This window comes from Neofelis nebulosa, chromosome 7 (assembly GCF_028018385.1).
Source record: "Neofelis nebulosa isolate mNeoNeb1 chromosome 7, mNeoNeb1.pri, whole genome shotgun sequence".
Taxonomy (NCBI): domain Eukaryota; kingdom Metazoa; phylum Chordata; class Mammalia; order Carnivora; family Felidae; genus Neofelis; species Neofelis nebulosa.
Window position 1 is genome coordinate 103,893,555 of NC_080788.1, and position 25,938 is coordinate 103,919,492.

The 25,938-nt window shown below is 36.4% G+C and overlaps 1 protein-coding gene and 1 long non-coding RNA gene across 10 annotated transcripts in view; one reads left to right on the top strand and one right to left on the bottom strand.

Moving 5' to 3' along the window:
* KTN1 (kinectin 1) overlaps positions 1-25,938 on the top strand; it is a 108,557-nt gene that overhangs the window by 35,636 nt on the left and 46,983 nt on the right. For all 9 annotated transcript variants that reach the window (XM_058739125.1, XM_058739130.1, XM_058739126.1 and 6 more), the window contains exons 3-12: positions 3,026-3,163; positions 4,951-5,121; positions 6,415-6,545; positions 12,230-12,346; positions 14,904-15,044; positions 18,315-18,421; positions 19,237-19,369; positions 20,712-20,799; positions 24,380-24,546; positions 25,188-25,256. In XM_058739125.1, the coding sequence (XP_058595108.1) occupies positions 3,026-3,163; positions 4,951-5,121; positions 6,415-6,545; positions 12,230-12,346; positions 14,904-15,044; positions 18,315-18,421; positions 19,237-19,369; positions 20,712-20,799; positions 24,380-24,546; positions 25,188-25,256 (1,262 nt within the window). The remainder of the gene's footprint in view (positions 1-3,025; positions 3,164-4,950; positions 5,122-6,414; positions 6,546-12,229; positions 12,347-14,903; positions 15,045-18,314; positions 18,422-19,236; positions 19,370-20,711; positions 20,800-24,379; positions 24,547-25,187; positions 25,257-25,938) is intronic.
* On the bottom strand, positions 3,170-22,597 carry LOC131517252 (uncharacterized). Its single transcript, XR_009264476.1, has 2 exons — positions 22,481-22,597; positions 3,170-3,376 (listed from the first exon to the last, which is right to left on the bottom strand). It is a non-coding gene; the product is annotated as an uncharacterized LOC131517252 (long non-coding RNA).

Consider the following 25,938-nt stretch of genomic DNA (forward strand, 5'->3'; position numbering starts at 1 on the left):
GCTATTTTATACTAGGCATTATACTAGGTAATAGGGCTGCAGTGATAAAACTAGTGCGTTTTCAAACTGTCGACATGAACATAAATAATTATTGTAAAATGTTTAATATAATGATTTTGATATGTCTAAACCAGTGTAGGAGTTCTAAGTGGATCACTTAGAGGATGTAATGCCTAAAATTAACCTTAGAGGTTACGTAAGTACTAGCTGGTTTTTGGGTGGCTGGGAAGGGTGGGATAGGATATTCTAGGTAGAGGGGTTAACAGATGTAATGGAAAGCCCATGAGAAATGGTGTCATGACGTGTGAAACTACAAACAGTTTTTATGAAAGGACTTGTGTTTACCATTAAGTTGTTTGTGTGTCTTGTGGAGTGTTGAATTCGTTATATTGGATTTTAAATATTTGTTTGCCAGCTATGATCAAGGCATGATGCTAGAGAAATCAGAGTAAGCACTTCTATTTTAGTGGGGGAGAAGGACATGTAAGTCAGTAATGAAATGTGACTTACATAAGAGATGTTTGAAGTATACAAGAAATGCAGATGCCTAAACAACTACTTATGGGGATCAGAGGTAAAGAGCTTTACAGAGGAGACGGTGCCTGAGGTCTTCCAGGCACTGAATCACTTCACCAAGCAGCTTAGTGGGTCTCATTCTATACTGTCAGAATGTCACTTAGATAGAGATAGGAGTACAGTGTATTTTTGAACCATGAAATAGGAGGTTGGGAGTGGTAGGACACAAAGATGAAAAGACATGTAGAGGCTAGATCATGATGGTTTTTATACATAGCGTTAAGGAGCTGGGGTGTTATAGTTTAGCCATTGTTGAAAATTTTTCAAGCCGGTCAGTTTATATGGTCTGGTCATATTTATATTTTAGAAAGATGTCTTTGGCAGAACTTGGGGAGGACAAGTTTTATGGAGTAGTATTTAGTATAGATAATCTAGTTATGAGATTATTGTTTTCCAAAGTTAAATTGGAGGACTGAACTGTGGTAGTGACAGAAGAATTAGAAAGTAGATTAAAGGGGCACCTGGTTGGCTCTCAGTTGGTAGAACATCCTACTCTTGATCTCAAGGTCGTGGGTTCAAACCCCACATTGGACCGGGAGCCTACTTAAAAAAAAGTAGATTAAAGAGGTCTATAAAGTAAAAACAACATGACTAATCTTATTGAATGAGGTATGGCAGATAAAGGAGAAGGCAGAATCAAGACTGATTATCCAAGTTTTAAGTTTCTCAGGGTTGGCATACTAAAATCTTGGAGCCAAATCTGGCCTGCTTTCTGTTTTTTATGGTCCATGAGCCAAGAATAGTTTTTATGTTTTCAGTGATTCGAAAAAAGTCCAAAGAAGAATCATATTTTATTAAATGTGGAAATTACATGAAATGCAAACGTGTTTGTCTAGAAATGAAGTTTTTTTGAATGCAGCCATACTCATCCATTAACGTATGTGTATGGCTGGCTTTCATACTGCAACAGCAGATGAATAGTTTTAATTCTTTTTAAAATTTAATTTATTCATTTATTTTGAGAGAGAGAGTGGGGGGGAGGGAGAGTGAGAGAGGGAGTGAGAGAATCTCAAGCAAGCTCCATGCTCGGCACAGAGCCCAACGAGGGGCTCGATCCCACGAACTGTGAGATCATGACCTGAGCCAAAATCAAGAGTTGGATACTTAACTGACTGAGCCACCCAGGCCCCTCAAATAGTTTTGATAGAGTCTGTATGGATATGCAGACATATTTAATGTTTGGGCCTTTACAGAAAAAGTTTGCCAATCCCTGATTGGTAGGTGGTTGGTAGCACTAAGATAGGGAATATTGAGAGTGGATGTATATGGAGAGGAGAATGCTTTCAGGTTGTGTTTCAGGTTCCTATGGGGGGCCACTTACATAAAGAGCAATTTAGGATGCAATAGGATATGTAAGTGCAGATGCATAAGGCTAGAATATAGACTTGGAAGCTGTAAGCATGAAAATAGTTGTTGAAGTCACGGGTATAGATAAGCACATCCAAGGGAATTGTTTAAATTAAAGGTACTACCCTGAAGAATACCAGCATATGAGGTATTCTGTAGGAATAGTTTACAAAAGAATTTGCAAAGGAATATTTCAAGTGTAAGAAAAGAATTGTGGGAGCTGATAGAGAATTTTTGGGAGGTGATAGAGAGTTTTAAATTTTACTGTATTGTGGCAAAATATACAATAACATTTACCATTTTACCATTTTTAAGTGTATAGTTCTGTGGCATTAAGTATGTTTACATTCTTATGCAATCATCATCACTAGTCATCTCAGGAGTTTTTCCATCTTCCCCAATAGAAACTCTGTACCCATTAAACAGTAATTCCCCATTCCTCCCCCCCCCCCCCCCCCCAGCCCCTGGTAACAACCATTCTACTTTGTTTCTGTGAATTTGACTAGTCTGGGTACTTTATATAAGTGAAATCATACAATATTTGTCCTTTCATGATCTTATTTCACTTAGCCTAATGAAGACAGAATTTTAAGGAGGTAGAGATCAGTAGTATGAAATGCTAAATAGAAGTCAAAGAAGAAATAAAGGATATTGGTAGAGTATGGCATTTGGGATGCTAGATTGCTCTGTAAAATCCTTTCATGGATAATGGAAGAGATAAAAATCAGGTTGCAATTGACAAATGATTGGTAAAAGAAGTACAGATCATTCTTTTGTTAATATAAGAAGAAATGGGTGTGGGAGGCTGGGAATTACAGTGGTGGGAAGGATTTTCTTTTTTAAGATGGTAGGGATTTGAGCATGCCCATAGGCTGAGTAGGATTAAGAGTGGTGAGAAATGGGATATAAAAGAAGCAACAAGTATTTTTAGAAGTCTTGATGAAATTAAAGACAGGTGTAACAGAGTAAGAAAGCTGGAATAATACTATTAGAGAGTTTAAAATTTTGAAGGTAAAGCATTCTGGGAATTATTTACCAGTAATTGAATCTTCTGGTGTGTTCATTGTTTGCTATGATGACTTTTCATTTATTTTCAATAAAGATGATCAGGATAAAAAGGTGGAAACTCTTATGGCACCTTCAAAAAAGCAAGAGTCATTACCCCTCCATCAAGAGACTAAACAAGAAAGTGGATCAGGAAAGAAGAAAGTTTCTTCAAGGAAGCAAAAGACAGAAAACGGTGAAATGTGTAGATAATGTGTTTTATAAATACTAATTCCAGAGAAGTACACTTAGGACAAGGATCTTAGAACTCACATGCTCTTCAGTTCTCTGCTTAATGTGTACTATAACAATGTTAATGCTAAAAGAAGTCCAGGGATCTCTTGAGTCTTGTGGTTTCATAGTGTTTTGACAGATGGCCAGGGTATATGTTTGTGATGAAGAAGTTTATCTGAAATTTAAAAAGGACAAAGCATTTATTAAATGGTCTCAATGGAGTTTTGAAAATAATGTAAATAACATATAAACTATAGAAGAAAAGTATTCCTGAAACATTTGTACTTTTTTTTTTTAATATGAAATTTATTGTCAAATTGGTTTCCATACAACACCCAGTGCTCATTCCAACAAGGAAACATTTGTACTTTGAAATATCACTTAAAGATTATGCTTGAGGACATTGTCTAGATATATCATTACCCTATATTCCCAATTATTTCCTAAACATTGTTTGCATGTATATGTGGGAAGCATCCCATTAAGAGTGATGGAGCAGTTTGTATATGTTCAGAATTGTCCAGGGAAAACCTCTGTGAAACGTGTGTAGATTAAATGGTGATATTCAAATAATATTGGACAGTGGTATCAACTAGTGCTGGAAAATATTAAAATTGGAAAGAGAAAAGATGAAATTCTATTACTTGCACGAAAATTATGATGTATCAAGCAACTAGGTACAGAAAAATATTACCCACAAATATTTCATAAGATTAAATATTTATTATAAATTAAAATAAATTTTTTTAATGTTTATTTTTGAGAGAGAGACAGTGTGAGCCAGGGAGGGGCAGAGAGAGAGAGAGAGAGAGAGGGAGGGAGAGAGAGAGAGAGAAAATGAATCCAAAACAGGCTCCAGGCTCTGAGCTGTCAGCAAAGAGCCTGATGCGGAGCTTGAACTCAGGAACTGTGAGATCATGACCTGAGCTGAAGTCGGATGCTTAACCCACTGAGCCACCCAGGCGCCCCATATTATAAAAACAAACAAACAAACAAACAAAAAAAACGAACAAAACACACTCTTCATGCCCAAAAGCTTTTTTAAAAAGGTAGGAAGATAGATTTCCATATGTGTGCAGAAGTTTTTATCTTTAGCCAGCAGACATCAGACTTTAATGTTCAAACTCTTAAAGTTCTTCCTGTTAAAAGTAGGAACAAAGTGTAAGGAGGCTTCCTTCCTCCACTTTTAATGTTGTTCTGCAAATTTTAGCCAGTTCAGTAAGATGTGCCATGGAAATTACAGGCATAACTTTTAGAAATGAGACAATATCTGCAAGGAACAATGACTGATTTTTGTACCTAGAAAGTGGAAGGAACTCTGTTAAAAACTTATCATTTGCAGTAAGAATTCGGCAAAGTACAAACATAAATAAAGATTAGTAGTTTTCCTTGGGCACTAATTAAATGTGAATGGATTTTTTAGTTAAAACAGGAAGACAATGAGAACTAACGAAAATATAAAGGATATAGAAGAAGTTTTCAGATAGTGTTAGAAAGGAGATACGCTACACACTTTGAGATAACTTAAATGATTTACTGTAGAATAATATTGAATTGCTACTGCTTAATTAGAAGTGTGTTTTTACTTTATGTTAAATGATAAAATAGGAATTTAAAGCCAAATTGACTTGGTGTTAGATATTTGAAAATAACTGCATTTCTCATTGAACTTAAATGTGTGTACATGTTATTTAATTACTCTGCTGTAAAACCCTGAGTAATTCTAATTTTGTTGAACTTAAATTGCAGTCTTGGTAGATGAACCCCTTATTCATGCAACTGCTTATATTCCTTTGATGGATAATGCCGATTCAAATCCTGTGCTGGATAAGAGAGATGCTATTGATCTAATTAAACCTGACCAAGTAGAAGGAATCCAGAAAGCGGGGGCTAAAAAATTGAAGACTGAAACTGATAAAGGTAATATGCAGCATGTAACAATTTTTATTGAAGAAACACGTTTTTGAGTTCTGATGGAGTTGAGTAAATTTTCTCATAGAGGGGCGCCTGGGTGGCGCAGTCGGTTAAGCGTCCGACTTCAGCCAGGTCACGATCTCGTGGTCCATGAGTTCGAGCCCCACGTCAGGCTCTGGGCTGATGGCTCGGAGCCTGGAGCCTGTTTCCGATTCTGTGTCTCCCTCTCTCTCTGCCCCTCCCCCGTTCATGCTCTGTCTCTCTCTGTCCCAAAAATAAATAAAAAACGTTGAAAAAAAAAATTAAAAAAAAAAAAAAATTTTTTTCTCATAGAAACAATGAATGGTAAAAGAATTATAGAATCTTTGTAATAAAAGGTTTATTGGTAATTTTCTAGTCCAACCTGCTAAGTTTTATGGGGCCAGACCCTTGAATTTGACTTGCCCAAGATTTCACAGCTATTTTGCTGTCTGATGATTTTTTCTCTTATGCTATGGTCTCTTGTGAAGTTTCTGTGCTAATTCACAACCACCATTCATTATTATTTTACTTTTTTAATACACTTTTTTTTTTTTTTTTAAAGAATAGTAGTAGCTTCACAGCAAAATTGAGTGGAAAGAACAGAGAATTCCCATACCTTGCTCTCACGCACACACATAACTGACTTTTTAAACTTATGATGTTGCTGAACTATTAAAGCCTTGGGCTTCTCTGGGTCTAATGGTTGGCAGTTGGTTTTTAAGGAAAGGAAGTTTTTGCTTTATGTAAGAGCCCCCGAGGAAATTGAGTGAGTCAGGGGATGCTTGATGCGTGGATTTTTTTAAATGTCAGGATTGTTTGTATATATTTGGTATTTGTAAAATCATATTTCCTTTTTTAAAAATTTTGTTTCCTTTTTATAATTATTTTCATGCTTATTTTATCACCTGTAAGGTTTGATTTGTATATCATGATTATTAAGTTTAAATGAGAATATTTGTGAACATACTTGGTACAGATACTAGCATACTAGACATTGGAATGATTTTTTTTTTTTTAAGTGAGGGCATACTGGCACTTTAGTATTCTGTAGTTTGATTAAATTTTAGTTAATATAATTGTTCCATAGTATATTAAAGATGATAAACACTTTTTCTCTCTTGACTGGAGCATTTTTTAGTTGTCTGACCTGAAATATAAATCTGTTTTCTCTTGCTGTTGACTTTCTGGGTCAAGAATTCTTGATGCTTACCTTTGCTGAAGTTATTACTTGTGTCTCTTAAATGCCAATTCTTTTCTTTTTTTTTTTTTTTTTTTAAGAAAATGCTGAAGTGAAATTTAAAGATTTTCTTCTGTCCTTGAAGACTATGATGTTTTCTGAGGATGAGGCCCTTTGTGTTGTAGACCTGCTAAAGGAGAAGTCTGGTGTGATACAGGATGCTTTGAAGAAGGTAAGCATGTTTTTTAGTATGGGCATGTTTGGGAACAGTGATGAGAAGTTCACCAAATAAGACTTTTGCTAGAGTAATAAATTCATATTCCCATCATTCATACTCCAAAGCACATAGTCACATTTAAAAGTTCTGGAATGGCTTCAGAAGTTATTTTGTATATCTATACTAATCAGTACACTTATTTAGTCAGGTGTCTGACAAAAGTGAAGTGCTTATAAGTAAGATGATTTATAGGGCTTTAAAGTCATTTGACAACACCGTACCTTGCTTTGCTCTGTTCTGAAGGGAAGGTAAGGCGATTTCTGGATAGAATATATGGAATGCTTTTGTGACTGAAGATAGCACACTTCAGAGAACTTGGGAATCTTTGCTGTTTTGTGTGTGTGTGTGTGTGTGTGTGTGTGTGTGTGTGTGAAGTATCATCCTTCTAAAATAAGTGATTTGGATGGTAGAACCGCTGCTATGATGGACTAAAACTTGTAAACAAAAAACAAAAAAAAAACAATCCATGGAGTTAATACTTAATTTCTCATGGGTCAGGCTCACTATATTATCATGTATACTATGTCATACTGGAAAGGTGACAAGTTTTCAAACGTTATTTGTGTGAGGTAAGATGACACGGTATCTGATGTTCAATATTAGATGTGGACTTCACTATTCTTATTCTCAGCACACGTGCGCGCGCGCGCGCACACACACACACACACACACACACACACACACACCCCTCATTTAAAACAATGAGTGGCTTTCATTTTTTTTTCGTTAAAGAGCACTCGAGTCCAGGCTATCCCCCTCACCTGATTACCTTTAGTAGTCTCCTATTTGTTGTTTCTGTATCATTTCCCCATATAAAGCTAATCTGAATTCCCAGTCTAAATTGTTCTCTCTGCTATTCTTTCTCATAACCATCTGGGCTTTTTTTGTCATAGCATTTATCGTAGCATATTAAGTCTGCTATACCTCCAAGTATCTATTGATAGTGAGTTTTAAAAGTCTGGCATTTTACAGTGTAGTATGCTTGTTGGACGGTCTCCATGTGGTGCCAACAATGGCTCAGTGTAAGCAAGGTGTTCCAGGGTAATCAGGGTGAGTGTTGTAACTGTGTGACTTTGGATATAATATCTGATTATTCTGTTGCAAGAAACTTTCTTGAAATACTTGACTGAAGAATTTGTCCTTTGATTTATTTTAATCGGCTAAGTATATCTATCTTAAAGGGTTTCTTAGTTATTTGTGGGGATAAGGGAAAAGCCTTCAGCTGAAGTTTTTGTGTTATACCCAGTGTTTGAAATTACTGCTTTTTAAAATTGAAAATAATTGCTTTTAGTGTTCTCTTCTAAGGATGTTGGTAGTGACTTGAGGGGGCAAGAGTAGTTATTTTATTGTCTGAGATAGCTTTGAACTCTAGAGACTGGGGGGTAAATCAGCCTCCCCGTGTTTTAGTTGTTTTAGGCAGGCCAAGGAAAAAGTTGGGGACTGTTAAAGGTAGTGTTTTGAAATAGACTATTTTGCAGCTTCACTTTTTTTCCCTATCTTTGGAACTTTTTGTTCCAAAATCTAATTATTCTGTGTTTCTCGTAGAGTGGTTCTGTTCTCATCTCCAGGGACACAGTGTCTTTGTAGGTCCCCAGTATTTGCAAAGGTAAATTTAGTTTCTCCCTTTTCCTGTCATAGGAACTGTCTTGGTCAGACCTTTTAATAGATATCAAGTTTCCAGGTATAAGTAAATCCCCACCCCTAATACTGCTCCAGAGGAAGGGGGAAGATAAATGCAGGATCACCAGCATAGGATGGAAATGGAGGAGTTAGAGGACCTGCTGGCCAGTTAGATGAGGTAGCTAAAGAAGAGTCTAGAATGAATGCTTGTTTTTGCTCTTGAGTAACTTGGTAAATTGTGGTGACAATGCTATTTATGAACACTTTGCAGAGGAAGAGAGAGTAGAGGATTGTGAAAAATTTTGTGTAGTTGTTTTAGGCATCCTCTGAATCATTGAAGTAGATATATTCATTTCACAGTTGAATATGTATTTCTCTGGAGTTGAAAAAAAGATCATAATGGGTGTGATTTAGGAAAATACTCCACTATCAGCAATACACATGGTGGATGTGTGCTAGACTAGAGAGAATGTGGGGAGTGCTAAGAAAATTCAAGAGTGAACCCTGAGAAACGCCAACATTTAAAGGGCAAGGAAAGCCACCGCAAAGGATACTGAAGAGGAGTAGGAGGAGAAGCAACACCAGGGAGACAGTGGAATCACAGACACTTAGGGATGGTAGAGAGTTCACCAGTGAGGGGAAAAGTCAACAGTGACATGCTTTAGAGAGATGAAGGATGATAAGGACTGAAAAATTGGATTTTTTTTTTTTCAACTTTTTTTTTTTTTTTTTTTTTTTTATTTATTTTTGGGACAGAGAGACAGAGCATGAACGGGGGAGGGGCAGAGAGAGAGAGAGAGACACAGAATCGGAAACAGGCTCCAGGCTCCGAGCCATCAGCCCAGAGCCTGACGCGGGGCTCGAACTCACGGACCGCGAGATCGTGACCTGGCTGAAGTCGGACGCTTAACCGACTGCGCCACCCAGGCGCCCCAAGGACTGAAAAATTGGATTTGATATCATCAGTGAAAGTTTGATTGAAGTACTAGACTGTAGATAATCAAATGAATAGGAAAGGGGACAGTGTCCACCCTGAATACCTTAGATGGGAAGGGGAAAACAGTAAAAGCTAGAGGGGTTGCAGAGTTGAAGAGATGTCATGTGTTGTATGTGTGCCTGTGTGTGTGTGTGTGCACGTGTGTACGCATGTGCCTTATGTTTAAGCTGCAGGATACTTGTGTTTTATATTAGAGTTAATATCCTGGGTTCTAGAGTCAGATTTCCTGGATTCATATCTGAGTTCTGCCACATTGATATTTGTTTGGCCTTAAGTTACATAACCCCAGTGTCTCACTTTCCTCTTCTCCCAAGTGGGAATGATAATCAGGTTTTGAATATTAAATGAAATAATACATAGTAGGTGCTTAGAGTTCTTAGCATACAGTAATTGCTCAAAAATGGTAACGGTTAATGTATTAGTAAGAAAATATTTGATTTTATTATTTTAGTCAGTCATTCTTGGTGTTGACCTTTAAATGTATTTGCCTCAATTATGTGATTTTTCAACTTTAAATTGTTAACTCTTCTGACTCTATGCTATATAATAGGAGGTTTGCCTACTTAAAATTTTTTCCTACCCCTTCTCCTTTTTCCCGTTCAACTTTTGTTGGGGATAGCATTTGTTTGTCAGATACTTAAAACATTTAATGTTTACTTTGTGACTATAATTTTCATGTTTTAGTCGCAATTCTGCAGGTTAATGGTGGGTTCAAAGCTTGATAACAGTTCTTTTGCCATGGTGTCTGTATTTGTCTCTTGGTTGGCTGAATTTATTTTTCCTGGAATTTCTTCAGGAAAGGCTCATAGAAACTGTATTTCCCAGGTTGTGGCAAGTTAAAATGCTTTTTTGTTGTCATTATAGATGAATGATAATTTGATGGGGTATGATATTTCTGGGTTTCACTTTCTTTCCTTGAGAATTTTCCTACTTGCTTTACCATTCTTTACTCAGCTGGATAGAGGTCTAAGAACACACTGAATTTTGTATTCTTTTCATGTATTTTTGTCAGATTACTCTCACAATAAAAACATCTTTTGGGCAACCCACCCAGATGTTTATTTTTTGAACTTTTCCAGTGTCTACCCTACCGTACAAACATCAAGGGATTCATTTTCTTTTACGTTCAGCAGGAAATTTAATATGGTTTTGGCCTTGACTCCTGTGTCCTCTGTATTTCTTAGGATAAAGCATATCTTTTCAGCCATGAGATTTATCCCTTAAAATATTTGAAATAATGGGTATCAAGTAAGCATATACTAAATCTTTGCCTATTGTCTTTGTGTTTCATATTTTTTTTTTTTAATTTTTTTTTTTCAACGTTTTATATTTTTTTATTTTTGGGACAGAGAGAGACAGAGCATGAACGGGGGAGGGGCAGAGAGAGAGGGAGACACAGAATCGGAAACAGGCTCCAGGCTCCGAGCCATCAGCCCAGAGCCTGACGCGGGGCTTGAACTCACAGACCGCGAGATCGTGACCTGGCTGAAGTCGGACGCTTAACCGACTGCGCCACCCAGGCGCCCCTGTGTTTCATATTTTAATCCTAAGAGAAAAGCTTTTGGTTTATTTCTACTTCTTCTTCTTTTTTTTTTTTTTTACTTCTCTCCATCCTAGACTCTGTCTCTTAATATATTTCAGCAGCCTGTCTCTTTTTGTTTTCTACTTCTAATTGGATTGTATTTCTGAGATAGTGTTACTTTTACTTCCAGTTTGGGTTTTGCTGGCTCATACTTCATCTCATTCTGTGGTCTTTTCTTTGAGCTTTTCTTGTGAACTTTATTCTTTACTCTTGATTTCCAGAAATGACTACTATAAGATTTTTAAAACTCACAGTGATTTTTTTTTATCACAATTTTTGTCTGCTTTTTGACAATCTTTTTTGGTGATTTTTCTTCACTTGTCATTTGTTTTTTGTGTTTTCTTTTTTCATGTATCTTGCATAGACTTTTTTTTTTTTGTCTTTAAAAAATTTTTTTTTAAATAATTACTTTGAGAGAGACAGAGACAGGACGAGCAGGGGAGGGGCTGGGGGGGGGGGAGGGAATCCCAAGCAGGCTCCTTGCTGCCAGTGCAGAGCCAGACATGGGGCTCGAACTCCTTGAAACTATGAGATCGTGACCTGAGCCAACCAAGAGTCGGATGCTCAACTGACTGAGCCACCCAGGTGCCCCGACTCTGTTTTCTTTTTGATCTGTACTCCTCTTTTAGTGAGGCTGTTCCTCTTGGATAAACTCTGTGCCTGGAGATTGACAATGAAGGACCAATGCTAAGTGCTGTTCTTTTCAGGCTGTATGTGAAAATAAGTTCTTTTAGCCTTTCTGTCTTACAGATAAAAGACGTCACTACAGAGTATGACTATGAAGAATTTCTCCCAACTCTGCCTCACTAGCTGCTTCCTTTGAGTAAAGTTTGTATGATTTCTTCTTCATTCTCACTTCCTTTGCTTCTTGAGCTCTCCTTCCAAAAAGATTCCTACCTTCTGTCTTTGTTCCTGATGTCAAATGGAAGATAATTGGTTTTTCCATATGCTGGTTGATTGCAGAGAACTAGGCACCAGGGCACTTCTGTAGTCTTGAGTATATTTTGACAGGGTTGTGGAGCACCTGTGTTTGATCTCCATACTTTTGGCAGTCTTTTCTGATGTTATGCTTTGACATTACAGGTGATTGTTTCATTTTGGTTGTTTGTATTTTGGTTTCATATTCCTCTTTTGATCTTTTAGGAGGAGAAGGGAGAGATTGCAATCTTGACTCTGGGTTTAAAACTATAGAGTCCTATAATTCTTTGTAAAAAATTTATTTCTTGGTTGATATGTATGCTATTGTATGCCTCAGAATATAGAATGATGGAGTGAATCATGAATCATGAATGATATTTCACTGACCAGGATTTGGCAGTCATTCTACTTTATATGTAATTGTGAACTCTGCATTGGCCCAAGAACATTTGATATTAGATGCTTCATTTTCATTAGCTCATGTTAACTATTACTAATTCTGTATTGATTTCTCTACTGTAGTCAAGTAAAGGAGAATTGACCGCACTTGTACATCAGCTTCAAGAAAAAGATAAGTTACTTGCTGCTGTGAAGGAAGATGCTGTTGCTATGAAGGATAGGTGTAAGCAGTTAACTCAGGTGAGGACATTTTTATATTTAAGGGATATATGTTCTGAATCAGAAGCAGTAAAGGACTTCAGAAACCATGTATAATTACAGATTTAATTATTTGTGTAGTAAATTTATACCCAGTTAAAGTCCATTTCTTATACAGTTGTGGTGGTGGTGTCTCACTTTGTCATGTTGTTTAAGCCTGTGGTTGAATTATGAATTTAAAGTAACAGTGCTTCTAGATACATTAATTTAAAATGACAGAAACATTTGCACACTGGGGGCATGTTTCATTTGGATCTGACTTAGAATTAGTCTCTAAGGAAGCACAGAACTAACTAGGTGTGATCTTGTTTAAATCCAGTAGGATAAGTGTAAAACTTATACCGATAATTTATTTATAAAGGTTTTTGTGATAAATATTGGTAACTTTTAATCAGTGAAATTCTTTAAACCCCAGAATTTTACTCCAGGAGGGGGGGAAATCTTTAAAAAATTGTGTTAAATAATATAGATTTCCAGTTATAAATCAGTTCTGGGGATGTAATGTACAGCAGTATAACTATAGTTTGTAATAATATGTTGTATATTTGAAAGTTGCTAGAAAGTATATCTTAAAAGTTCTTATGAGAAAAAAAATTATAACTATAGTGGTGATGGTGTTAACTAGACTTAATGCGGTGATCATTTTGCAATGCGTACAAATCCCAAACCATGTTGTATACCTGAAACTTTCATAAAGTTCTATGTCAATTATATCTCAAAAAGAAATTATATAGACTGAGAACATAATTGAAATTCTATAGAAAATGTGGTTTTATTCTTCCTGAGGTACTTGTTTCTCCTTTTAGGAATTCAGTACGGTACATGAGGTTTGTATTACTCACAAAACTGCTTGATGACATTAGGATGGCCTCATTTGAATATAAAGCCTTTTAGGTGAATTTGAACAAAAAAAGTTAATGGAAACACTTGGTCAGATTAAGATTAATCAAAATTGTTACTAAAATAAGCATGTTTCTTTAAGATTAGAAACCTTAGTATAGTTTTATGTGACTATGGTTTTTGGACTATAATTTAAAAATTAAAAAGCTATCCACTTTGTGGTAATTCATTAAGCTATACACGTAAGATATATATGCTTTCTTCCTAAGCAGTATAACACCTTGCAGATGTATGTGAACTCTTAAGGGCAGCCATTAAGACATAAAAGTTTTAAATTTTGTCAGTTTCTTAGAGGAGGGTGTATAAATTGATCATTCTTGCAAATAATTTAAAGTTGGTTGGCTCTTGGGGTGCTTGGGTGGCTCAGTCAGTTGAGTGTCTGGCCTTGGTTCAGGTCATGATCTCTCAGTTTGTGAGTTTGAGCCCCACATCGGTCTTGGCTGCTGTCAGTGCAGAGCCTGCTTCGGATCCTCTTTCCCCGCCGCCCACTCCCCCCCCCCCCCCCATCACCCACGTGAACTCGCTGTCTAAAATAAATAAAACAGAAAGAGTTGGTTGGCTCTCTTTTACTTTGATGATTAATATTTGTTCTAGGAGTTCATGATAGTTGCAACGTAAAATGAAATCACCCTTTTGATTTGACTTGGGAAGACAATAAAACTTTGAGTTCTGATTTTTTACTTTCCCTTATTCCAAGCTTCCATTTTGTTGTAAGCATGTCTTCCTTATCTTTTCTCTTAGGAAAGAGACTTCTTCTTTTCCTCTGCTAGATTTTTTTTTTAAGCCTCTTTCAAAACCCTAAAAGAGAGCTAGTACCTGTGAATAATAGAGAATTAACTCTTTTGCTTTAAAACATCTCTTCCAATAAATAAATAAATAGGTAGAAAGAAAGAACGAATGAACGAGCTATTCTTTCTTCTAATCAAGTTAGAATGTAGAATTTATTCTAGGTTCAGCTCTTTAGCTCTTAGACCAGAAAGTGCATCTGGAATAAGAGTAAACAGAACAGCAAAGTGTTTGTGAAGCAATTGGTGTAAAGGTAGATGCAGGTAAATACAGAAGACAATTTCTTTTTTTTTTTTTTTTCTTAATGTTTATTTTTGAGAGAGAGACAGAGTGTGAGTGGGGGAGGGACAGAGAGAGAGGGAGACACAGAATCTGAAGCAGGCTCCAGACTTTGAGCTTGTCAGCACAGAACCTGATGCAGGGCTTGAACCCACATACGGTGAGATCATGACTTGAGCTGAAGTTGGATGCTCAATGTCCCTGACAAATTCTATTTTAAACCTTTGATCTTAGGGGTACCTCATCTTGATTTCAGCTCAGGTCCTGTTCCCAGGGTCATGGTATAGAGTGCCACATGAGGCTCTGCACACAGCAATGAGCCTGCTTGAGATTCCCTCTTTTGCTTTCTCCCCCTCCCCCTCCCCCTCCCCCCGGCCCTTTTCCCTGTTTGCGTGTGCTCTATCTCTTAAAAAAACCAAAAAACACAAAAAAACTGATCTTAAGCATGTAGTTACTTCAAAATTCATCATTGTTTTATTGACATCATTTTGCTGATGCTAAAAATGTCTTTATTATAAATTATGGTACTTTTTTAATAAAATGTTTTCATAATTTTTTTTCTGGTTTATTCTAGGAAATGATGTCAGAGAAAGAAAGAAGCAATGTGGTTATAGCAAGGATGAAAGATCGGATTGGAACGTTAGAAAAGGAACATAACGTATTTCAAAACAAAATGCATGTCAGTTATCAAGAGACTCAGCAGATGCAGATGAAGGTATATTTTTACTTTTTGAAAACAAAATGAAATTTTGCATTCATTTAACTAGGAAACTTTAAATGCCTAATATGTGCAAGGCAGCGTGCTGGGCTATGGTATTATAGCTAGTTAAACTGGCTCCCTGCGTGTAAGTAAGCACCTTTTCTAGGTGCAGATGAGGAAGAAGCTGGAAGGTGACATGTAAATATACTCCATTACAATATTGTAGTCCCCCCTCCTTATTCCTTTTCACTTTCTGTGGTTTCAGTTACCTGTGGTCAACTGAAGTCTGGAAGCAGATGATCCTCCTTCTGACATAGTGTCAGAAGGTCAGTAGTAGCCTAATACTATGTCATAATGCCTATGTCATTTATCTCCCTTCTCATCATGTAGGCATTTTATCATTTCACATCATCACAAGAAGGGTGAATTCAGTATAATAGGATATTTTGAGAGGGAGAGGAACACCTTCATGTAACTTTTATTATAGTATATTATTAAAGTTCTGTTTTTGGTTGTTAATCTCATAACTGTGCCTGATTTATAAATTAGTGATATGTGTGTGTAAGGAAAAACATAGGATACCTAGGGTTTAGTATTCTGCAGTTTCAGGCATCTATTGGGGGTCTTGAAGGTAGGTATTCCCTGTGGATGGGGGGATTACTGTAGAGGTAACCAGTGGGCGCTTTGGAACCATTGGGATGAAAGGTGGGGAAGAGAGAGGTTATAGAGCAGACTTGTTAGAAATGATATGTAAACTGTATTGAATGTTTTGAAACAATCAGGCATTATTAGAGAGTGAAGAAATCGGCACTGGGTTATTACTTGGTGTGATTCCTTAGTTCTGTCCTTAGAGGTGATGGGTCCATGGGTCTGTAAAGGGGTCCAGGATGGAACCTTTTAATGCGTGCTACTCAGGTGTTTCTGATAGAAATTGCCCAGTGATAACGGTTTTTGAGAAATGCAGTAGCAGTTGTGTTTGGAAATCAGTACTAGAATGAGGAGAAGATCTAGAGATATAAATAGAGGCCCTATCTTAAAGGGACTTGTATACTGAAAGACTGGGGAGCCGCTAAAGGAGTTTAAGCAATTCAACAGTGTGATTTTATTAGCAGGTTTTTTTTAAGTTTGTTTATTTTGAAAGGGAGGAAAGTACATGAGCAGGGGGAGGGGCAGAGGGAGAGAGAGAGAGAATCCCAAACAGGCTCTGCACTGTCAGCACAGAGCCCGACTTGAACCTGTAACTCACAGATCATGACCTGAGCTGAAATCAAGAGTTGGATGCTTAACTAACTGAGCCGCCCAGGAGCCTCAAGTATTTTTAACTATTACTCTGGTAGAAGTGTGGAGAGTGGAATAAGGAATAATTGGAAGGCTTTTGCAGGAATCCAAGTCAGAGAACAAGGGCCTGAAATCAGATGTTGACAGTGAGAGGTTGAGTTTGAGTGATAACAGAAGAGTTAGTAGATGGGGCTTGGTGATGGAATAGAGAGAGCAAGAGAAAAATTATAATGAAGGATGACTCCTAAGGTTTTTGCCTAAGTGACTTAATCTCTTGTTACTTTCACCTGTCTTCTTTCAACATGACACAAGGTTCAGTTCTTACTGTCTTTTCCATATATTGATCATTTTCATGATTCCAGTTAGCCTGGACCCATGGTTGGTTGGTTGGTTGGTTTTCTTTCTCTCTCTCTTTTTAAGATTGAAATACCACTTTTACTATTGATAAAGAGGCTATTGAAGAACATGGTTTGGGTCTGCTTGTCTGGTGATCTAATATTTCCCCTAATTGAACTCTCTGAACCAATGATTTTTTTAATTATTTCCATTACTAGTTGATGCTTCAAATTTGGAAGCTCTTGTGATCACCTTAAATTTAACATATGTCTAGAATCAAACTCTTGCTTTTGATCAAGTTGTTTTTATTTTCTAATATTTGAGGCATCATTATCCTTATGCTTGAATCCTTTGACTTCTCTCTCTTGTCCAGTTCATGTTTGTTCTGAAATCTTAAAGATAATTTATTTCTAGGTATTCTTGCATTCAGTTCTTAGCTATTACCTTAGTTTATTGTTTCATACTAGTATCATTATAGCCCCTTTTTAATAGGTCTCTCATTTCCATTTTAACATGTAATATCAGGTTTTTGTTTGTAAGATACTATTCTAATCACATTGCTAGTCTGCTGAAAATTTTAAAATTAATCTTTACTGTTACCTAAGTCCCAGTGTTTTCCATGGAAATAAACTAATAGCAAAAAAGTAGTGAATGAATCTGTGGTCCGGTTCTTACCCTGTCCACTGCTCTCTGCTTTCATTTGGCCCAATCCTCTCTCTTTCCAAACCCCAGCCATTTGAGATCTTCTTTCCCATTAATAAATAGTTCTTCTTATTGAAGAACTGATTTTCCTACTCTCAAGGGATCTTTTCTGTTTCTTAATTCCTACTTCCTAGTCATTGGAAATTAGTCAAGTACTTATAGCACCGTCTTTTATTGAGGATGGAAGGTGATTTCTCATTTTTCTTTCCTTCTCTCTTTTTTTTTTTTATTTAATTGCATTTAGAAGCCAAGATATAGGTTCCATATGAAAAGTTCTCTGAAAAATAGAAACATATACTTTAATTTCTCTTAACTGAATAGGTTTACTTAAAATTATTAAGATTATTTCACATTCTAAAATAAGGCATATCCCTATGGGAATATAAGACTCAGTGTTCTTTATCTTTTGGTCCTGTAGTTGTGAAATAAGAGGCCATAATATTTTAGTAGATTTTTGTGTGATAAATTTGCCATCTATTTGGTTATAGCTCAATTTGTAACTTAATATAAATATGTTGAACATATTTTCAGTTTTTATTTTGATTACTCTGATTACTAAGTAAATACTGAATAAACTTTTGATTACTAAAATCTTTCATTACAAATACTGCTAACCTAAAATTGATATAGGTTTAAGATAGAGTTAATTCTATATGAGTCTTTTGGGTAGGAACAAAATTCAGTGTCTTATTTCTCAAACATCTCTACATGTATTTATTTTACATTTCCAGTATAAGAGCAGCAAGCATCTACTTGCATTCTTGGATGTTGTGGCAGCTTGTATTGACTTTGCATTCATCACTATCAAAATATAATTCTTCCCTTAAACTTCTTTATATTTATTTGAGAAGGATGGTTCAGACTTCATTCTATTGATGCTTTTTACATTCTCATCATAATAAAGTTTCTTTTAAAAGTTAGCTTTGGCAGTTATTGTTTCTAAATCTTATGTTTGTAAAATAATTTTAGTTCCAGCAGGTTCGTGAGCAGATGGAGGCGGAGATAGCTCACTTGAAGCAGGAAAATGGCATATTGAGAGATGCTGTCAGCAACACTACAAACCAACTAGAGAGCAAGTATGTTTCCAAATGCTTTATTTTTAATTGAATGGCAGAATATTTTCATTAAATGGCAGATATTTTCTTGAGCCACCAAAATGTGTTTGATAGTAATTGGTTAGATTTCTGTATTTTACATGTTTTTAAAATGAATTAATTTTCACAATTTTTTTTTGCTATGTGAAGAACTTCTTCAGCTAAACTATGTGATAAACACAATGCTGGCGCAATGGAACATTGTCTACAAATTTGAGACTGCATTTATAAGTTTTAAAACATCTATCCCCTTTAACAGTAGTTCTCAAACTTTATTATTCTGAAGAGCATCTGACATGTTTGTCAAAAAAGCATATTCTTGAGTCCTACCTCTAAAAGATTATGATTCACTGGCTCTGAGGTAGAGCCCAGGAGTCTGCATATTAAGGCACATTCCTTGTGATAGTGATGAAATTGACTCTGGGCCACACTTTGAAAACCTGTACCTTGGAGAAGACTAGTAGCATGCTTACAAGAATAAGCACTCCGACTGATTTTAATAGATTTTCAGAACACCAGTTTGAAGGTGACAATGTTGACTTATGTTCATGAGTGTGTGGTCATCCATTTCTTTTGATTATTTTATGGTGATTTTGGAATCTGTGTAATTGTTACCAGAGTGATTCAGAGATGATACTCAACCAAACTTCATTATTAGTAGTTGCTTACAACTTTTCTGTTTCAGTTGGCTATAAGTGGAATTACTAACTCAGAAAGACTAATAGAAAATATGTTTTGTTTGTTCTTTTTATGTGTTTGTAATAATAGAAGGTTCCTAATCCAGTTACTGTTTTCAGGCAGTCTGCTGAACTAAATAAACTACGCCAGGATTACGCTAGGTTGGTGAATGAGCTAACTGAGAAAACAGGAAAGCTCCAGCAGGAGGAAGTCCAAAAGAAGAATGCTGAGCAAGCAGTTACTCAGTTGAAGGTGACATAGTCCCACCTTTATTTATTACTTCATAAATAATGTAGACATTAAACTTAGGGACCTAAATATAAATATGTATGTAGGTTTGAGAAACGTAGGTTGAGTCTTAAAAGTCTAAGCACTCTGCCTGTATAGAAGCTTGTGCATTAATGAAAGAATTGAATATAGGCTTGAGTTTCAGGTTGTAGACTGTCTGAAGATAAGAAAAATGAAATTTGCTGATTGACAGATACAAGCCGACTTTCTTCTTGTATATAGAAGTTAGGTTCATAAGGGTGAGGCAAAAACCATGTAGTTAAAATTACCTTCAATATCACTTATCCATAACTTGGACTTTTCAATAAGTTCAGTAGAAACTATTTTTCTTCTAGTATTGGAATGGATGATTTTCCTTTGCTTTTAGCACAAGACCAGGAAATGCTCCAGTAGCTTTCACTTGAGCCATACTACATAGTAATTCATAGTAATTCAGCTGAGTCAGTTTCTTTAGATATCAGAATGGTACTTAGTATCATGAGAAGGTCATGCTGAGATGTGATAGATGGGGTTGCTCAGGCTACAGAGGAATAGATTTGTTCCTTTTGTATCTTATAGTGTATGTACACTGAATAGAATGATGAGAAGTGTCCTTTCTTCCTTTGCGGGGAGGATTTGTTGAACATATAGTTCAATTTGTGTAAAGTCAAATGTATTAGATTCTTAGGTCTTGGGTAGAATTCTTCCTGATAGCAGTTCCAGAGTAGGAGGGGTTAAGAGGGCTTTGACAATAAATGATGGTTGAAAATAGTGCAGTTTTTATTTTTTTTAAGTTTTCAAAAAAACAGAAGTCCCTGTGGGGGATTGATAAAATTGTCCTTTCTTTTATTTAAAATTTGTCTTGCTGGTGTGTTTGCTGCTGGAACTTAGGAATATGGAAGTTCTGTATGGATATGGATAAGCATATAGATGATGCTGAAGGTTATAGTCATCATTGAACTCTTGTGCTGTACCTCAAAATAGGAATTTTAGGTACCTACTGAGATTTACCAGTAAAGATACCATCCTGTCTTTTGATAGCCAGTTGGCTGAAGAAGTAAAAATGGATAGCTAAATGGATCAGATCTATACATAGTAGGAGTTATAGTTATCTATCCGCATTCAGTTTCTGTAAATGCTGCATATTGGAGGATAGAATGGCTGTGGCTGATAATATCTTTGCAGAAGTCTGGGCATATCTGCTTGTTTTAGTAATGTAGGAGATGATTTGTTGGAATAGGTGGTTTTATGACAGGACTAAAGATAGAGGATGCTTTGTTTTTTTAATTTGAAGGTTTGTGATTGTGCTGACTTACGCTTTTTTCAGGTTCAACTACAAGAAGCTGAGAGAAGGTGGGAAGAAGTCCAGAGTTATATCAGGAAGAGAACGGCAGAGCATGAGGCAGCACAACAAGGTATGGTGAAAAGGTATTCATGTAAATTTAGTATATAGTCCTGCTTAAAATCTTCTTCCCTCTGTATATGAAGAAAGAATAATCTGACTTTTTTGTTTAGGCCAATAAAAATAGCTTTTATACTTTCAGAGTACCTTTATTTCTTTAAGAGTTCTTAGAGTTTTAAAATAAACTCTACTAGCTTTATCTTGAAACATTGAGTTGCAGATAAAATTATGGTTTCTAAGGTAATAGTAACCTAGCTGTGCGTTTCCTATCTGAATTTATTCCCTTTGGTTCCTTGATTACTTCTTTATTTTTCCTTTGTAAGGGAGGACTCACTTCCTTTATGGTGGGGGGAAAAAAGCATTACCATTCCAAATAATTGACTTAAAACAGTCTACTTAAATGTTAACTTTCATTACTTATTTATTTTTTTTAAGTTTATTTATTCTGAAGAGAGAGAGAAAGAGAAAGCAGGGGAGGGGGGCAGAGAGAGAGGAAGGGAATCCCAAGCAGGCTCTGTGATGGCTGCACAGAGCCCGACGCGGGGCCCCGTCTCACAAGACGTGAGATCATGACCTGAGCCAAAATCAAGAGTCAGATGCCTAACCGACTGTGCCACCTATGTGCCCCTCATTACTTAGTCTTAATTTGATGAATCCATCTGGGAGGTAATGGAACTTGTATTATATGTATTATTCGTCTCTATTACTCCTTTTCTCCCACAAAAGAGGCAGTGAGCTAGTTAAATACAGTTCTAAGCAATAGGGTAGGTCATACGGACTTTTAGCTTTTTAGACCTTTGGTTTCCTCTGATTCCATATACCTGGCACCCCTCCACCTCCCTATTTCCCTTTGGCTCAAAATAAATATACCCAAGCTATTTAGAGGCCTTTTTCTTTATATATAAAATTTATGTTTATGTTAAGATACATTAGCTTACTTTTATTTATTTTTATTTTTTTAATATAATTTATTGTCAAATTGGTTTCCTTACAACACCCAGTGCTCATTCCAACAAGTGCCCTCCTCAGTGCCCATCACCCACTTTCCCCTCTCCCCCACTGCCCATCAACCCTCTGTTTGTTCTGTGTTTAAGAGTCTCTTATGGTTTGCCTCCCTCCCTCTATAACTTTTTTTCCCCTTTCCCTTCCCCCATGGTTTTAAGTTTCTCAAGATCCACATATGAGTGAAAACATATGTTATCTTTCTCTGACTGGCTTATTTCACTCAGCATAATACCCTCCAGTTCCATCCACATTGCTGCAAATGGCAGGATTTCATTCTTTCTCATTGCCAAGTAGTAGTATTCCATTGTATGTATAAACCACATCTTCTTTATCTATTCATCAGTTGAAGGACATTTAGGCTCTTTCCATAATTTGGCTATTGTTGAAAGCACTGATATAAATACTGGGGTACATGTGCCCCTATGCATCAACACTTTTGTACCCCTTGGGTAAATTCCTAGCAGTATTAGCTTACTTTTACAATTACATTTCGTCAGTGAAGCACACATGAATTTTGATAAGAATTGTAGCTATAAACTATGTATCTCTCTATAAACTATGTATGTCACTGTAAACAGTAAAGCTTCAATCTGACTAGAAGCAGTCACTTTTGCTTTTAGTATTTTCTGTCACTTTTGCTTTTAGTATTTTCTGTCATATTTCTAAATAAGCATATTATTTGTACTTACACTGTTATCTCTTAATAGGCATCTGTTGACTTTGTATTACAGGAAATGAGGACTTAACACTCCCACACCATTGCTCCCACCTTCCCAACATTCTACCAGTAATGGCTATGCATTCTTTTTGATTACATCAGCATTCACTGTTTGCATCATTAGGACTTTGTGACTCAATCCTGAGCCAAGATAAACATTAAAACTGCAATTCTTCTCATAAACAATATTAATTTCCTAGAGTTTATTATTGCTTTATGTTTTTAACTTGTTTGATCCTCATTTTCTTATTTAAAATTTTACCTGTGGTTATACTCCTCTTACCATCTTCCCTCTTCCACCTTCACAACATATGAAGTACTGGAGAATGTTTTCAGTTTTTTGGGGGATATCCCTCTGGAGTCCTCTGTCTTCCCGTTCCAGTACTTGTTGTTTTCTAGGTTGGCTCCATGACTGTCTTCCTGAGACTGCCTATTGTTTGAATACTCTGTCACCGCCATCTTTCTTGCTTTCCTCTCTCATTCAATAGCATATCTTTTTTCGTTTTTTTTTTTTTTTTTTTTTTTTTTTATAACGTTTATTTATTTTTGAGACAGAGAGAGACAGAGCATGAACAGGAGAGGGGCAGAGAGAGAGGGAGACACAGAATCTGAAACAGGCTCCAGGCTCTGAGCTGTCAGCACAGAGCCCGACACGGGGCTCGAACTCACGGACCGTGAGATCATGACCTGAGCCGAAGTCGGACGCTTAACCGACTGAGCCACCCAGGCGCCCCCAATAGCATATCTTTTAATAGCATAAGAGTATGCCTTTAAGTACATTTGTTGAGGCTTTGCATATCTGAAAATGTTTTTATTCTTTCTACCTTCATGCTTGATTGGTAGTTTGGATGTAGAGTTCTAGGTTATAAATAATTTTCCCCCACAGAAATGTGAAGGCATTCAGTGTTTTAACTTTTACTATTGCTGGTAAAGAAATATTGTGCTCTTTCGAGTTCTAATCCTGAAATGACCATTATATGTTTAATTATCAAGAGTTCTTTTTTGAGTTGTGTTTCATTCTGTTACTAGTGTCTTGTTAGGGCATTAATAGATTTTCTTAAAATGTGATATGTGCGCGCGTGCGCGCACACACACACACACACACACACTTTTTCTCTCTATATGCCTCCCTTCCTTGATGGTAGTGGTGGTGAACTTGTTTATGTTATGGGGCCAAAGGCAGCTCTCATGATACCTGGCCTCTCCATTTCCTGAGCCTTTCCAGATTTCTGGAACACTTTCCCCTTCCAAGTTAGTGATCATCTCTCCATTTTATCTTAATTTCTGTGATTTGGAGTTACATTCATACTCTGATTGCATCAAAGATAATTTGTGCTTGTTGCTTATTTTCTTTGTTGTTTTGGGGTCATTGCTAAGAAGAGAAGTAGGCAGACAAGTTTTGCTTTATTCTGTACCACCGCATTTGTTAACCATCAGCATCTTTCTCTGTTTTCCAGGTAGGGAGAGTATGGGGAATTTATAAGAAATACGCTAGATAACTTCCTAAGTGTCTTTGGGGGAAATGAATGCTTTCAAGAAATGACACAACAGTTTTAAACATTCACGTACCATTCGGTTAACACATTTATTGAGTATGTACTATGCGTAAGCCTTGGACACTGCTCTGGGTATAGAAAAAAGGCAATCTCTGATCTCAAAAAGCTCACTTCCTGGGTGAGGAGAAGAGTTAGTACAGAGTGGCAGGTTCTGTGATTAGGTAAACCAAGGCTGCTCAGGGGAGCCATGTGCGAGGGGAAGAAGAGGAAAGATTCAAGGTGTGTTCTCTAGAGGAGATAATGCCTGCGCTAAAGATGAGTAGTAGTACCAAGCAAAGGAAGAGACCTTTGTAAAATGCAATGTTCTGTTACAGATTTACAGAGTAAATTTGTGGCCAAAGAAAATGAAGTACAGAGTCTTCATAGTAAGCTTACAGATACCTTGGTATCAAAACAACAGTTGGAGCAAAGACTAATGCAGTTAATGGAATCGGAGCAAAAAAGGGTGACCAAAGAAGAATCTTTACAGATGCAAGTTCAGGTATCTGATTTTCCCTTGCTTTTATTTTATTTAATTTTTTAATTTTTTTAAACGTTTATTTTTGAGAGAGAGCACAAGTATGGGAGAGAGGAAGGAAGACAGAAGATCTGAAGCAGGCTCTATGCTGAGAGCAGCAAGCCAGATATAGGGCTCGAACTCACAAACTGAGATCATGACCTGAGCCAAACCCAGATGCTCAACTGACTGAGCTACCCAGGTGCCCCTAATTTTCCCTCTTTTTAAAAAATAAAGGTGGGCAGTGGCTGGATGTGTCTCTGTAGAAGAGAAAAGTTGGTCTACTTTATCCTAATTCTGGAGTGTTGATGAGTAATTATAGCTTAATCTTTAAGCAGTTGTCATGATATGGTGTGTTTGTGTGCTTAAAGATGTCCTCTTTAAGCACAGTTTTAAATTCTTTGTGTTAGATTACGAACAGCACAACTTATTATTAATTTATACCTTATAAATCAACTCTCAAAATAGGTGCCTAGTGATTGTTGTTTAAATTATGCCTTTTGGAATCTAAGAATGCCTTTTTAAAGATAAGCAGAAGTTTATACCTTATTTTGTTCATATATGTTGGTGTATTTGTTAACAGCACACTTTTCTCCTCTCTCCTTTTTGGTTGCTATTTATGAAAGGATATTTTGGAGCAGAACGAGGCTTTGAAAGCTCAAATTCAACAATTCCATTCCCAGATAGCAGCCCAGGTAATCGTGCTTTTTAAAATGTTGTTTATCATTACTAACAGCTGCTGCTTTTTGTTTGTTTGTTTCCTTACTGATAGCTTCCTAGCCATTTAAATAGTCATCTGAATGCCTGTTGAGTGCCAAGCACAGGATTAGTAGTTGGGAGACTAGTCAGTCAACAGTGATGATCCTGATTGCTCAGCACTCTGATAATTATGTATAGTGCTATGGGAAAACACCAAGAAAGAAATCCAAATCCAACTAATGGAGAGTTTTTACCATAGGAGGAAAAAATGTTGATAATCTTGACACAAAACAGAAGAAATTGGCCAAATGGTGTTAAGAATAGTGGTTTATGTATTAAAAATGCTTGCTGAATATTAACTAGCCATAAGGGAAAACTTTATATACCCTCAGAGGGTAGCAGTACGTTAATATAATATATATTAATCTCAGGTTATATATGCAAAAATTCACTTTAAAACTTATACTTCTGTTTAGTAAGTAGGAATACCTTCCAGAGTTTTGCCAGTTGTGTTGTTAGACCTGTTACTCTTTGGCAACATTGCTGTGCCACATAGATATATTCTAAAGCATATATCTCTATAATAAAACATTAAGAAAAAGAAAAAAAGCTTCTAAGTACTTATTTCTCAGTACTTACTATATACATACTGTGAATTTCGGTTTCAATTCCTCAACT